The following is a 15,623-nucleotide window of genomic DNA, read 5'->3' on the forward strand; positions in this document are numbered from 1 at the left end:
TCTCTACACATTAATAAAAAGAAAAGAGTACGCAAAGATAATATAATTATGAAAGAAAAAGATGAAGAAATTTTATTGATTGTTTATTGATTGAATTGAATTGTAAACTATAAAGGTAAAACTAAGTATATATAGAGCATTGGCATATGAAAGATAAAAGTAAATAAAGATAAGATAGAGATAAAGATAAAGATAACTATAAGATAAGATAAAGACTAAAAATATAATTGAATTTAGTGTATTCTGTTGGGCTGAATTTGTGGACCGTGAGACGTCTTTATTATTGTCATGGATTAAGGTGGAAGAGTGGTATAATACATATTAATCATTATAAGTGCCACCAAATAGGACCCCTCCCCAATCCAACGTAAAACCCTAGAAATTTGAAACAAAGAACATGCATGCATCTACAAAATTGGACACATCAATTCAGCGCCACACATGGAATACAACTCTTGATGAACCCAATCTTAACGTAGTTGATATAATTTTGTGCAATAATGATGATAATCTTGATTGGGGTGAGTCCAAAAATCGAAATCAAAGTAGGGAACATGAAATGATGTGTTATATGGCTTCTTGGGGATGGAGTTTTGCGGATACAAAATATAATAGCAAAGGGGACAAGTTGGAAGAAGATAAAAATTTGTGCATGATGGATTACCTAACAGTAACATAAACCCATACATGCATTCAATTTTCACATCCCAAAATATGGCCTTGTCTACATGCAATTGGAACACATAAACTAATAATGGAAACATGTACTACTTAAAAAAGTTTTCCCAATAATTCCCACTTCTTCATATATACCTAATCCCCATATCTTGCTCACTAATGGATTCCATGTGGCAACCCTAGCTAGCTAGCTATTCTCTAGAATTTACTAAATGTAAGCTTGTGTTTAACTTATTATTATATTATCATATTTTAATTAGTTGTTGCCATGTGTTCCTCTTTTTTCCTTTTTATGTAAAATTTGGTGAATTGGTGATTAGATGTTATGTATATCTTTTTTGCATTGCATGACCAATAGAGATTTAAGACCAAATGTGGTTATCATTTTCCGTTTAAATAATGCAAGTTATTATTGAAGTGGTGGTGGCTTGCACTTATATATTCTAAGTACATATAGTTATATGCTTTAATATATATTAAGAAAATATGTTTTGCTTGTTTACTTGTTTCATGTCAGCATGTTTTAATAAAAGCCTTCGTTCGTTGAATCCTTTCCACAAAAATTAGAATCGGATTACTGAAGATAAAAGTAAGTTTCAAAGAAGTAAATAATAATTAACAATTTTTTTTGTTAACATAACAAATGAAGCTAATTTCATGTATAGAAGAGTTTTATATAGACATTTAATTATTTATTATTATGTCAATAAAAATAATTAATTTTTAAATTAACTATTTAAAAATCATCAAAATCTATGAATCTAATTTATTGGAAGATCGTCTAAATAATTAACACTGTCAGCATATGGTTCTAAACATCAAACTAATTCGACCAGTTAAATTTGATTAACTGAGAATAAGTCATTAGATCAGTTCAATTCAAGGTAAAAATCGTTTACCTGTGAACTAGTTAAAAATATATAAAAAAAGAGGTTAACTAATACGATTTTTTAATTAGTTAATCAATTTAAAATAATAAATCACAAAGTATTTTTTAAAAAATATACATTTTATATATAAATATATTTGAACCTATATATTTATTGCATTTCCACACGAAGAACACTATTATCAAAGAGATATGTTCTTTTTGAATGAAAATTAATTTAATTTCTTGTATATGGACTGTATACATAGCGTACTTATTATTATTCAATTATATATATGGTAGTAATAAAAAATAAAAAATTATGTTCACCTTGATTTTATATTAGAAGGAGGAAATGTTCGCTATCAATTGTTAGCTAGCTAGCTTAAGCACACAATAACACGTTTGATAGATATGCATGATTTGAGAAATAATTAATCAATCAATATTATGATGTCGAATTTCCCTTATTCTTAATTGGGAAAAATCCATTTCACGAATAATATAATCCTTGTTATTATACTTTTCTTGTAAGAATAATAACAATGGAACTTTCGTTCAACAAATAATAATAACAACGCAACAACAACAATAACAATATTGGATGCTCTCAAAATTATTGTTAAATAAAAAGGGATATATATTCTCAATATTTTGCTAATTTCGTTTAGAATTTTTATGATTTCCTTTAATTTGTTAATCAAGATGTGCTCATTTTTATTTTTACGTGCATGAAGTATTAGGGCTTGAGGCAAAGAAAAAAAAATCAAAATAGTAAGACTAATATATAAATAAATAATTCTAAAAAATTTATAACCAAAAATTTAAATATTTTCCGATTATTAGGATCCTAAAGCCAGAGACAAATAATAAAAAAAGAAAAAAAGAAGGAAAAAAAAGGGTTATGAATGATACATGCATGTAGTTCAAATCCCTGATCATTAATCAAAACAACATTAAGAACACAGAAAAAATAGAACAGAATACTATTTAAAAAAAAAAAAATTCTTAATACTTCTACCATCTCTATCCAAAAAAAAAAAGGTTTTCTTACTCCTACAAATATCCTGAAGTTAGGAGTTACTAGCTTAACCATATATAATATATATTAAGATTAGTACTAATCTGCATGATTTAATTTGTCTCCTACTATAGCTTGCAATGATTGATTTTAATGCCTATAAATTATGAGTCCTCAAAACAAAGTTTTAATCCATCAATTAATTGGCCCACTAATCAAACATTTTTGTTTCACTAAAATTCTAAACAAATATATACTGCAAGAATATCTAGCTTTTGTCAAGCTTAAAAAAACAAGACTATGAATTAGATGTGTAATTACCAAGCTTCTGAAAATCGGTCAATCAAATCGATCAAATTATAAATCGACAAAAAAAGCAGTTTAGACAAAAGATATAATCATCTATTTCAAAAGTTGTGATTGAACTGCCGAACTAGTCAGAAATTATTCGATCAAATCAAATTGAAATCTGGCCGGTTTTCTCATTTTGAACAAAAAAGCAACGTTTCGTTCATTAATTAAAAAAAAAGTAGAAAACAGTAATTCAGTGACCGTAATCTCCTCACTCACTCACTCACTCATTTACTACTAGAGTACCAGACAGCAACATCTCTTCCTTTGAGCTCCTCCCTCACTTGCTCCGTCTAGCCACCATCGTGTCACTATCGTCGTCGCAACTGCATGAAGCCACTTCCCTGCTTTGGTCGTCTCTGCTATTGCTCAAAGCCGCTGTCTACAAATCGTCTCGTGTCCTTCATTCATCGCGTAGCTGCTATTCTGTCACGCCAGCTTTGTTCTGCCGCCCTCCGACCCTTCTCTGCTCCATCTCCGCCGTGCACACCCTCCTTGTTCTTCCATCTTGTCGTTGTTCTTCAACTAGTCCCGCCACCATCGCCGGCCGCGCTTCTCCATCGTCATCCCAACACCTCTGTTTGCCACACTTTCACGTCTGTTTTGTCGATCTTCCCCTCTGTTTCGCCGTGCTTTTGCTGCAATTTTTCCGTGCTTCTACCGCGCTCCAGCCATTGACTTCCAGTCGCTGCTCAGCCTTTCGTTCAGCCATCTCCGTCAAGTTATAAAGCTCTAGCTTGCTCTCCCTCTTCTGTTAATTTTCAGTTATTATTTTAGTTTGTTGTTGTTTTAATTATTAGGTTGTTGTTCCAAACTTCCAATTTTTGCTTTGTTTTGTTTTTGGTTTACTGTATTAACTTGTTTTGATAATTAATGTGTTATGTTATGTTCTTGTTTTGATTATTAATTGGTTTTGATATGTTCTTGATCTTATTAACTTGTTAATTTGATAAATTATTGTGGTGGTATTGTTCTTGACTTTGTGATTGTTAGGTTGTTGTGCTATTCTTGACATTTTAACTTGTTAATTTGATAAATTATTTTTGTTGTGATTTGTTGTTCTTGATAGTATCAATCAATTTGATTAAATGGTACTATTCATACATTGGCCCACTACTTAGTCAGGCACAAAATGAATAAAGCCCAATCAACAGGGATTAACCAGACCGACTCCTACCTGACTTTATAGAGGTCGGATACAACGACCTGAGTTCAGCCCTACTTATCTAAATAAGTAACCGACTCTTACTATCTCTCCTTTTCATCTAGAAAGGAGATCTCAACAATCTCCCTACCAAAAGGGAGTAACCAATCCGCCATAAAAAGTGGGACTACTTAAAAGACGGTTATTCACTTTACACTTATATTTATAAATGCCCTGACACTCCCAGGTATTCTTCGAACTCCAATCAACTAAAAACGTGCCTAAAACTCTTGCTAACTTAAGCATCGGAGTCCCTTGCAGGTACCACCTCCCACCTCTCTGCAGGAGTAGATGTTGGATCTTTCACCCAAAGGCGTCTGGACCTCACATTCAGGTCCAAACCACCCTGGTTCTAGGTAAGCCTTAGAACATTGGTGCCATTGCCAGGGACCTGGTAATCAAGACCGTACGATTGCGGATGACATTCCAGAAGATGGACACATGGCTTCCGATTTTGAAGCCTGAGAAGAAGAATAATACAATAATGAGCGAGCGTTAGTTATAACTCCCCAAGCTGATAAAGGTAAAGGTGCTGCAAGAGACACACACCAATCAAACCTGGAAGGACACAAGATAAGCTCAAAAATTCATCGATCCGAAAGATCCGAGCCAAGAGATCCTACGGAAATTATGGGGCTCATCCACGGACACCAAGGTCGGTTGGAGCAACTCGAGCAGGAGTTAGAGCGACAACGAGAATTCGAAAGAGTCTTGAGAAGGGAGGTATGACAGTGAACTGAATTACAAGAAAAACTCTTGAAATTAGAATCTGACTTCAAGGGTAGGAGAGCCCAAGCTGATTGAGAAGAAACGCCTCTGGCGGAAAAAGATCTATTCATAGAAGAAATCATGCGGGCTAGAGTTTCTAAAAAATTTAAAACCCCATACATAGACCTTTATGATGGAACGACCGATCTGAGACATCATCTGAGCAATTTCTAAAGTCGCATGTATTTGGCAGACGCATCAGAAGCAACTCGCTGTAAAGCTTTTCTGACTACGTTAATAAAGTCGGCAATAAAATGGTTTGACAGTTTACCACCTAAATCAGTCACTTGCTTCGACAATTTGACGAGAAGTTTTCTTACCCAATTTTCCATCTAAAAGGATAAGATCAAGCATGAGCCAAGCCTCTTGGGAGTAAAGCAAGAAGTCAGGAAATCTCTACAGGCTTGTATGGAAAAATTCAACAAGACGTGCTTGAAGATTTAAAACCCACCTGTCAAAGCAGTCATCATGGGACTAGTTAATAGCCTCAGAGAATGTCCCTTCTCCCAATCCATACCAAATAGGCACCCGACCTCTTTATATGAGGTGCAAGAGCGAGTCGAAAAGTACATTAACATGGAAGAAACTGCTCGGTTAAGAGAACCTACCCCAATACAACACAATCAATATCAAGCTTGAGACAAAGAGAAAGAATCAAAGAAAAAATAAGAATACAACTCGGACAAAAATCGAAGATATGACAACTATACCCATTGTGATTTTTCCTTGTTGACGTCTACAGATAGATTTGCCACACAGAAAAGATTTCACCTCCCAGACCGATCAAAAACAAAAAAGATAAAAGTCGGTCAGAATACTACGAATACCATAAAATCTATGGCCATTTCATCAATGATTGCTATGACTTCAAAAATGTGATCGAAAAATTGGCTAGGGAAGGTCAATTGGATAGGTATTTAGCAAAAAGATCAGATGATCAGGGCAAGAGAAAAAGAGATGAAGAAGATAGGGTTCGATGAGATCGGCCACCACGAACCCCTAAGAGACACATCCACATGATTGCTGGAGGATTTACAGGAGGAGGAGTAACAAAATCTCCCGCAAGAGACATTTGAAAAAAGTTTACCAGGTTAGCGAGAAGGCTAAAATGCTCAATCTGCCTGCCATCACCTTCATAAAAGAAGATACCCAAAGGGTAGCAGCTGGACATGACGACCCTGTCGTGATCATAATGATACTTGCCAATGTAAACCTCCATAGAACCTTGGTAGACCAAGGAAGCTCAGATGACATCTTGTTCAAAACAGTTTTTGATAAGTTGGGCTTAGAGAAAAAGGAGTTGAAAGCATACCCAAATACCCTCTTCGGTTTGGGAGATACTCCTATCCAACCTCTAGGGTTTTTTTCTCTCTATACCACCTTCGGGAAGGGTACAAAATCAAGGACTTTGAGTATAGACTACATAGTGGTTGACGTAGCATCAACTTACAATGCCCTGCTAGGTCGGACAACACTAAACCGACTTACTGTAGTAGTCTTTATCCCTTACCTTTACATGAAATTTTCTACTTCTGAGGGAATAGCCACTATGAAGGGAGGCCAGAAACCGAAAAGAAGGTGCTATAATGAAATCCTGAACCTACGAAGGTATACGAAAGAAAAAGAGGTCAACACCATAGAACTCGGAGGTATCCAAGTTCGGGAGGAACTAAGACCCCAACATGAAGGAAAGATTGAGGAGGTCCAGATTGGGGATGAGGTCGGGAAGACAACAAACATAAGGGCTAATCTAGAGAAGCAGTTAAAAGAAGAACTCATTAAGCTCCTACGGAATAAATCCGACCTCTTTGCCTCGAAAGCCTCTAACATACCCCGAAATCCGTCCTGACCTCATGAGCCACAAGTTTGCTGTTTACCCAGGATCACGACCTATCCAGCAAAAACAACGAAAACTTATCCCCGAAAGGGCAGAGGTTAGAGAAGAGCAAGTCCAGGAACTTTCAGAAGTCAAATTCATAAAGGAGGTAAAATACCCGTTATATCTTGCTAATATGGTATTCAATGATCAGTTAAGACCAACAAATATTGGCTGTCGTCGAAGCAACATTTATTGGGTTCTAATTTCTAAGAAATGTTCAACAATTAATGGCATCTAATGTAATAATTAAGTAACCATGTAATAAACTAATAATTGACAAATGCTTCCCCCTTCTGTATCTAGCTTGCCACTGCAAATGCCAAAATTTTAGCAGGTAGATAAGGAACCGAACCTTAAAATCAACAAACCAAAAAGAATAAAAAGCGAAAGAGTCATATATAGGTACAATAATACTGTAAAAATCGACAAAAAAATTATATCATCCGGAGTTTCAACTTACTTAATGCCACAAATTAGTATAATTTGGATCTACTATAAGTCAAAATTAACCTCAATTATAATCAATTAAGATATCTCAAATTTCCAGAAACATGATGAGATTCCCCTTTCGAACTCAACACCATTGTTTCTTACTTCCATCCCAGATTTTAATGCAACTTCTACCCGTCATATTTTTCACATACGTAATGACAATTTACAATAACAAAACTCTTCAAAAACATATATAATTGAGATGTCAAATTTAAGTCAATAACTGTAATTAGCAGTGCAAGTGAATAGCTTAAGAAACGATGCAATTTTCTCACCGCATTTTATCTGCAAAATAGAATTTATTTTTGCTATCAAACCAGAGAGTAACCGAAAGTCAAAAGGTCAACACAATGAAAAATAAACGCAAATCTGAGCCGAGAATGAAACAGTGAGAAGGAGAATGAGAGAGAACCTGCAAGGAGTTGACAAAGACCTTGCTGCGATCCATGGAATCCCCTGGCTTAATCTATTTTTGGCGAATCAAAATCCAAAACAGAATTTATAACCCTAAAAATTAGAAATAATACACATTCAGAAGCTAAAACCTCTAACTTAAAAACTATAAAATCAAAATCCTAAACCGTAGGACACCTTCTCACAAAACCACAAAGTCAATTCATCACAAATTGAACAAAGAACAAAATCAGAATTCAACACTAATAATAACAAGTAATGCTCATATGCGATTCTGCACGAGAAAGCTTCTAACACAGACAACACGACAGAAATTGAACCAAACGTAGAAAAACCCTAACTAAATATGAAATTATGATATAGAAGCCTAATTAAATTTAACACACACTACTGATCAGGGAGTGGGGATTAGGAACCCTAATTGTCTAAATCAGGAAAAAAAAACTAAAAGCCTACCTATTGTGATGAAGGAAAGCGAATCGAGCAGGGATGGATGGAGCATAGGTGGCACGAGTAGCAAATTAAAGGAGACACGGACCACAAGAAAGCAGCGGCGAACAAAGAAGCAGAAGAGCACGGTGAGGCGGTGGTGCGACGTAGGAGAGCTGCGGCGTCGTTGCAAAATAGCAGAGCTACAAAGGCGGTCATCGTAACAGAGCCGCGGTGGTGGTGTGGCGTAACAAAGCTGTGTGAGGATGTGGTGTAAGGAGAAGATGAAGGTATGGAGGAGGTTGAGGAAGAGAGAAAAGAACTCTCTTTTAGCTTTCTGCAAAAAGAGAAGGAGGGCGCAGGTGTGAAAAGGGAAAAAATTTCCCAAGTGTTATAGCCGCATATATTAGGAAATGCTTATAAAGCGTACCCAAAACCTAACCATTAGAGTGCTCTTGAAAAGCGTCCATTTTTGTGAGAAAAGTGTATCCATAGATATTAAGATAAGGCTACACTTTATAATTGATCTTTATAATATCTAAGGAAACAATTTCAAGTGATGCAATAATTGTGTTTCCTATTATTCTATAAAATGGTAACACGGTATGAATAGGCTATGCTTTTCAAATGTAGCTTAAAAAATATAGCTGAATAGGTGTTTTTGTTGTAGTGAAAGAAACTTAAAACAATAGAAAAAAATAGAGAAAAAAGGGAGGAATAGGAAGACGGTGGCTTGCATAAACTAAGTTATAAACCAAAGAAAAGGAATATATGGGTTGCAGCGGCGACGAGCAGTGATAGCAATGAGCGATGAGAGCAGCAAGTCAGTGAAGCTAAAAAGGGAGCCACTCAGATAAAGACGTCTAAAACGTCTTTTTTTAAAATATTTTTTATTAATTAAAATTTAACACATATAATCGATTAAATCGTGTTATTTTTGTCAAAATTAGGCCAGACAAATTAATTTGACCGAAAAAATAGTGAATCAAATCTTAAACCAGTTCAAGATTTGATTTACTATTTTTATAGAAAATGACTACAATACCCTTATTATAGAAAATGACTAAAATATTCATATTAATTTGTCTGGTCTAATTTTAACAAAAATAACATGATTTAATTTATTATATGTGTTAAATTTTAATTACTAGAAAATATCTTTAAAAAAATACGTTTTAAACGTCTTTATCTAAGTGGCTCTCATTATAAAAACCATAAAATTCACCAATCCAAAAATTAAAAAAAAAATCCATAGGGATTCAATATATAAAGTCGTAGAGCGAGCAGCAGTAGCAAGACACAATGCGAAGGATGGATGGCAAGTAGCAGAAAAGCAGAAAGTTAGACAATTAATGACGTAAAGCAATGATAGACACCATATATGAAGCAAGAAGATGTGACAGAGATGAGGCAAAGGAGACGCAAAGCAACAACGTAAGGCTGACTGAGGCGCAACGACTCAAAGCTGGAGGATGGGTGAAGGTGTCAGATTCAGAATGAGGGCGTAAGAGGAGCTATTGAGACGACGTGAGAGTATTTGTTTTTTTTTTTTTTCAAAGTACTTGTTGTTTTAGTTTTGAAGAATGTTAGAAAGCTTTAAAAATTTATTATTTTTTGTCATTAATTAGTTATATTTTTTTATGGCGGCATTTATATTGGAAGACTAAATAGTAAAAAAAATAGGTCATATTTTTTAAGAGTTGCCTAAACATAAAATATTAGTTACATTTTAAAAGTGTACCAATTGTGCTCTATCGCTATATTTTACAACAAAAATGTGGCCAAAACTTAGAATAAATGCCATTCTCACAAAAGTGTGATAGATGACTCTTTTAGGTCACATTTTTTAAGCGTGGTTAGAAAAAAAAGTTGGTGAGAGAACATATTTTTTATAGTGGTAGTATTTTTTAGGTATAAAATTTTTTATGTTTTTTTCAATTGGATCTTTATACTACTTTTAATTTTGACTGTATATAAAGTTATAAACAAATATTTTATTTTTTTTATCTTTCCCTCACGAACTTTATATATAGTTTTTATGGAATACTACTCTCTACATAGTAGTACCAAAAGTTGTAAGTAATTAAGTATTTAACTACTAGGCTTTAAAGTTTTCACCTTTAATTTCTTATCAAATTCATTTACTGATTTCAGCTTTAATTTCTCTCTCACATACATGTTCAGGAGGAATCTTAATTACACTAGGATCTAAATTTAAAGTGCTTAACTAAAAAAGTAGATTGTCATATTATTGATATTATATTTTTTAGATTAAAATAATAATCTATCTTTGCTAGGTCGTTACTATTTATTTTCAGTTTTATCCAAATATTTCCAATTTCATTCTTTTTTATTTTTTAGAGTAAAACCCAACTCTCCTGAAAACCACAATGAATGATGAGTCCACATAAATGAATGATGATAATCCAATCCCCAAAATAACATCAATTAGAGTAAGACAAGGTCCTGATTTCCCTCATACCATGCACTTCCCAATATATATATTCAATATTCATATTCAAGCTGGTCCTTCACTTAGAAGAAAGGGTAGTTTTTCACATACACCTTCCCATAGTAGATCACTTTAACTTTTTGATATTTTAAAGTTACTATATATATATTGCTACAAAGTAGTGATTCTTTTATTCTCTTCATCAACGCAGCATTGTCTTCATTATTAAAACCTTTTTTTTATTTATTATATTATTTTAGCCTTTTGAGTTTTGTGATTTATTTTTCTGTCCTATGGTGACCGCCCTGGTTATGAGCGCGGGGACTGAGTTCAGCGGCGGTTTCCAGCAACCGCTGGTATAACCGCCGCTAAATTCGTATTTCGTGGCATCTGTTAAAATAACCGCCGCAAAATTAACGTAATTCGATTCTCTACTCTGTTTATCAGCGGTTTAAAAACCGCCGCGAATCAATTCAGTTTCCTCTGATTTGAATGTATTTTGCGGCTATCGTACAACCGCCGCAGTATAGGTCCGGTTTGTCTCCATGTTTATAGGCGGTTGCGAACCGCCGCAATCCACCATACAAGTGCCATATTTTTTTAGTCTTTCTGGCGTTTTAAAAACCGCCGCCAAGTTAAGAAAAAAATTTAAAAAAAAACGCAGAATTTGGGTTTTTATTTATGAAATCACGTAAAATTTACTTAAATATTATAATAAATTTGGTTCCCTGGATTTCTAATTATTTTAGGAGTGACTGTATTGACAGATAGAATCTAAACATGTGACAAAACCAGAAAAATATCCAAAAACCAAAATGTATTTATCAAAATATCAACAAAATAAATCTCTTGCTAAGAGTTGCATAGTCTACTTCAAAAAAAGTATGCATCCATCCAAAACAATTTCAATCCTAAACTACTATTTTCTACTGCATCAAAACCACTTAACACATCCCTGCAGCAATCTCTGGTGGCAGCTCCTCACCCTGCCGTTGAAAAAGATAAATCAAAGCACTCTCTATTACCTTTATCCTTTTCTTGTCTGCTGCTGCTTCATCTTCCATCGCCTTCCTTTTCAACTTCTCGGCTTCCAGTTCTGTCTGTAGTTCATTCAGCTTCTTTTGCGTCTCCTCTTCTAGGACTCGGTTTACTGATGGCCGCAAATTTGTACCAAAGAGTTGACTAGGAGTCGGTTCAAGATCCACTCCACGCACTCTACCCGGTTTCTCTCTTCCAAAAACCTGAGCAAGGGAATCATTTTGAGACAAGACTCTAGAAGACTCATCTTCTTGCTCAATCTCCAGAAGTCTTTCCTACAGACATAAAACAACAATATAGATCCGATTCAAGTACATTCAACTTAATTAAAACTTAAACTGAGACAATATATTTGAGGCACACGATAAGCATAAGCATGTATAGGGATATACATCTGAAGTGAGAGCAGGGAATATTTTTGAATGGATTGGATTCCAGTTCTGTTACAAAATCAATTTGAGGAACCACAAGACACCCAAGTACGCTATAGATTTCACTATTCAGATCTCCCTGGATTCCAAGACTTATACTGTTCTTCCTCTATTACTAAACTTAGATTCCAACCTTCTACTGTTCTCTCTCTATTACTAAACTTATGCATATTACACGCTCTCAGAATATCGCTCATTTAAATAAATGTATTAATACATAAATAAATAAAATGGGCAGAGAAATAATTCAATACTAGTTACAGCATGTAATTTTGATAAATTCTCCCAATCATGTGTTACATATATATTTTGAAACAAAGAATTAGAGCTGTTACATATATAAATTCTCCTAAACCAAGTTTACTTCATGGTATAAGCGTTGGACCCAAAAACTTATTTGTAAACATTGAATGAAAAGAAACCCACAACCTATTTTCAGCGCAGCACACAAGGAATAGGCAACTAAGAAGCAGCAATGAACTATGGATGCATTATATATCATAAATGTAATGACTAATCATACTAAGTTGTACTTACACCAATTTCTCTCACCTCATCATTAATATAAGAGCCATCCCTTTTTTTGTGAACCTTGATCCACAGCTCTCCTCTACTGACTATCCTTCCTTCTTGTTCTGATTGAAATAAGAAAGTTTAATCCATCACTGAAGACCACGCAATCAGGGAGAATAAAAAATTAAATGGGGATTATGCAGAGCAGTACAATACTAAAGAGTGAATAAAAAAGTACACTACCTCTTTTTCCCTCCACCGAGCCAGGCTTTTTGAACCGCCAGTGTGTGTATACAGCTGTTTTGATCGATTTAATGCATTTTTCCTGCACTTCTCCTATTGGTCCATAAGAGATAAACGGTTGTTAGAAGCTGTTTTAAAAAAGACACAATGCAAAGGGGATTGTACTATATTACTCCAATATAAATACTATTTTTACCTTCGTCTCAGGTTTGGCGCGATAATCAAGGTACCATCGCCAGTGATCTCGATCAATTCCTGGCGGACGGTTCTCGATATTTTCTTCAGTCGACAGTGTTGGCTCGTAGTAATCATCATACAACCTTAGCCTTGTATCTTTCCAGGACTTCCCCATACTTTTCAAAATATATTTTTTTATAACTCCGTCACTATCTTCATCAAACTCAAAGATTTGCTGCATAAGTAACCCGATTCGTTAAAATTATTTGCTGTAATACTCGCTAGTCAAGGAGCAGGTAAAAGGTAGCCATCTATTACAAAAACATCTTTTAGCAATAAAGAATAAATCGAAGAAGCTGCACCAACCGACCAGAACCCAAAAAATGGAGTAAAAGATGTCTATTGACTCAAATATAATATTGATTAAAAAAAATGCACAAAGGGATTGAAAATTGTATACTGCTACTAACAGAAATCCAAAGGCCAACAAATTAAAAAGAAAAAATGTAAACTCATATATTAAGAGTACACAGAAGTTTGTGAATAAAATCGGTGCATTTATGAACACTTTATATACAAACACTTTGTGTTGTATTTAAGTTACTTTTAATTTAAGAATAAATTACTATTCCTAAAATAATCAATTCTAATCATGAATAAGCAGATGTAACTTAGATCGGATATAAACTCTTACCTTGACACATTCGAAATAAACTTTTTCTTTAGTGGTAACGTGACGCCAACTTTCCTCGCAGATAGGGAATTTACCGTAGTCAGATCCAAGCATGCCAAGAACGCCACTCAACAGGCCAGCTTCATCTCCAACTGGCTGCTTTTCATTGTTGAACCTAAGCACGATCCTTCTACCATTGGGCCGTTCTATAGCCTCCCTCACACTAATGTTAGCCGCCTTGATTGTGCCATCGGAATCTACAAGCCAATTATAAACCTTTATATATGTCTCCGTTGTAGACCGTTTGCACGAAGAAATCTAAAGTAACACATACTAAAGAGTAAATTGAAGACGGTAAATCTAATAGAAAGTTACCGATGGTCTTAACCGTCCAATACTCTGTGGTCTTCCGTCCTTTGCGACTCTGAGCTCTAGAAGCAACAGAGCGGTCGTCAACTTCTTGGTCAATAGAATCCACTTCATGAGCATTGGTATCCAATTGGTCGGATCCCAGCTCCGAGTTTTGACTGCTATAAGTGCGCGTCTGTGGAGCAGGCCTTGGTTCACTGCGTGGTGGACGGAACAGGCGTACAGTTGTATGGACACCACCATAGCTTGCTTGGGGAATTTCAGATTCATCTTGGTGCAGAGCCGAAGTCGGAGACGGAGCCGAAGCCGGTGCCTTTTGAGACTGCTGGCATGCTGGTCCTGATTTAGCCTTTTTGGTAAACCAGCCTTTCCTAGCCATCTTAAATTCATAGTGACATGATGCAAGCAAAAAATCATGACATTAACTCCAGCAACATATAATGCGGGTAAATTTTGTTTATGTATACTAGAAGCCAAAATATTAACTTGTAAGCAATGCCAGGAGTTACTCAGCACAAGACATGGTTATAAGCTAGAATACTCTACCTGTTCTTTATAAATTAGATTCATCATTACAAAAGTAAACCATGAATCTTTAAGGCCAACAAAAGTTATAACACCAAATGAACAAGAATAACCAAATCAAGTAATGTGTTCACAAGGGGAAGGTTACAAATCATAACACGCCTACTGTGCTAACTAAATAACTATGAGGTTACCATGATATGAATATAGCAACTGCACGTGGAAGGATCACAGCCGTTAGTGCTTAGTGAGTGCTCTTTCTCTTTATGTAATAATAAGGAACCTTGTTTCAGCATTTTTCATTATGAAGTCATGATAATTTCATTATTATAGGTGATTAAGTTTGGCTAGTTTAATAATTAGTTCTTTAATTTATCTAAAAAAATGTTAGAATTCGATTATCATTTTCTGTATACAATAGTTGGTTAATAACAAAATCCCGAACCGTATCTGTGTGTTCTTAAGCCCCCCAAATCCCTACCCTTCATTCTTTCTTTCCAATTACATCGAACCCCCAAGCATATACTAAGAGAATATGACAGACTAAGGAAAAGCCATCTCAATATCAACACACAGATGGAAAAATGCAAAAGAAAAACTCATAAACACTAGCACTACTCATGAAAGCATCAGTAAAATAAAGGGGGTTCAGATTTAAAATACACTTATGAGAACCGAATTCATCAATGTCGACCAGAAAACCTACTGCATGCACATTAGAACATGGCAAATGTTATTGGAAGAAATAGATGTTGTTACCAGAACAGAGAGGGCGGGCCTAACAACAAGACCAAAACCACGACTACCAAATTGATAATGAGAGCGACGTGACCGGCAGGTTCTGGAAGCTGAAGATCAAGGATACAGACGAGCAGTTTCCCCCGGCGACAACGAAGAGAGGCCAGATTAGTGTGCTAGGGCTGTGTGTGTTATATAGTGTTTAAGGAGTGGGGAGAAGAGGTGGGTCGCAGCAGCTGGAGATTTTGAAATTAGGTTGAATCAGATCCAAATTTTGTTTCTCTGAGTAACTATTGGCGAACTAAAAAGATATTGAGACGCGGGAATGATTATATTGGGAGGAAACTGAAATATTAAATG

The 15,623-nt window shown here is 35.1% G+C and overlaps 1 protein-coding gene across 3 annotated transcripts; it reads right to left on the minus strand.

Moving 5' to 3' along the window:
• LOC107617374 lies at positions 11,357–15,583 on the minus strand. 3 transcript variants are annotated; one of them, XM_016319136.2, is made up of 7 exons: positions 15,285–15,583; positions 14,007–14,379; positions 13,653–13,888; positions 12,978–13,193; positions 12,782–12,874; positions 12,563–12,660; positions 11,357–11,869 (listed from the first exon to the last, which is right to left on the minus strand). In XM_016319136.2, exons 2-6 carry the CDS (start codon positions 14,377–14,379, stop codon positions 12,643–12,645), a joined length of 936 nt encoding a protein of 311 aa, XP_016174622.1. In that variant the 5' UTR covers positions 15,285–15,583; the 3' UTR covers positions 11,357–11,869; positions 12,563–12,642. The 3 variants fall into 3 exon arrangements, with proteins under 3 accessions (XP_016174622.1, XP_016174623.1, XP_016174621.1); XM_016319137.2 differs by having other exon boundaries at positions 12,578–12,690; XM_016319135.2 differs by having other exon boundaries at positions 12,578–12,660; positions 15,285–15,582.

The sequence above is a fragment of the Arachis ipaensis genome, chromosome B09 (genome assembly GCF_000816755.2).
Source record: "Arachis ipaensis cultivar K30076 chromosome B09, Araip1.1, whole genome shotgun sequence".
Taxonomy (NCBI): Eukaryota; Viridiplantae; Streptophyta; class Magnoliopsida; order Fabales; family Fabaceae; genus Arachis; species Arachis ipaensis.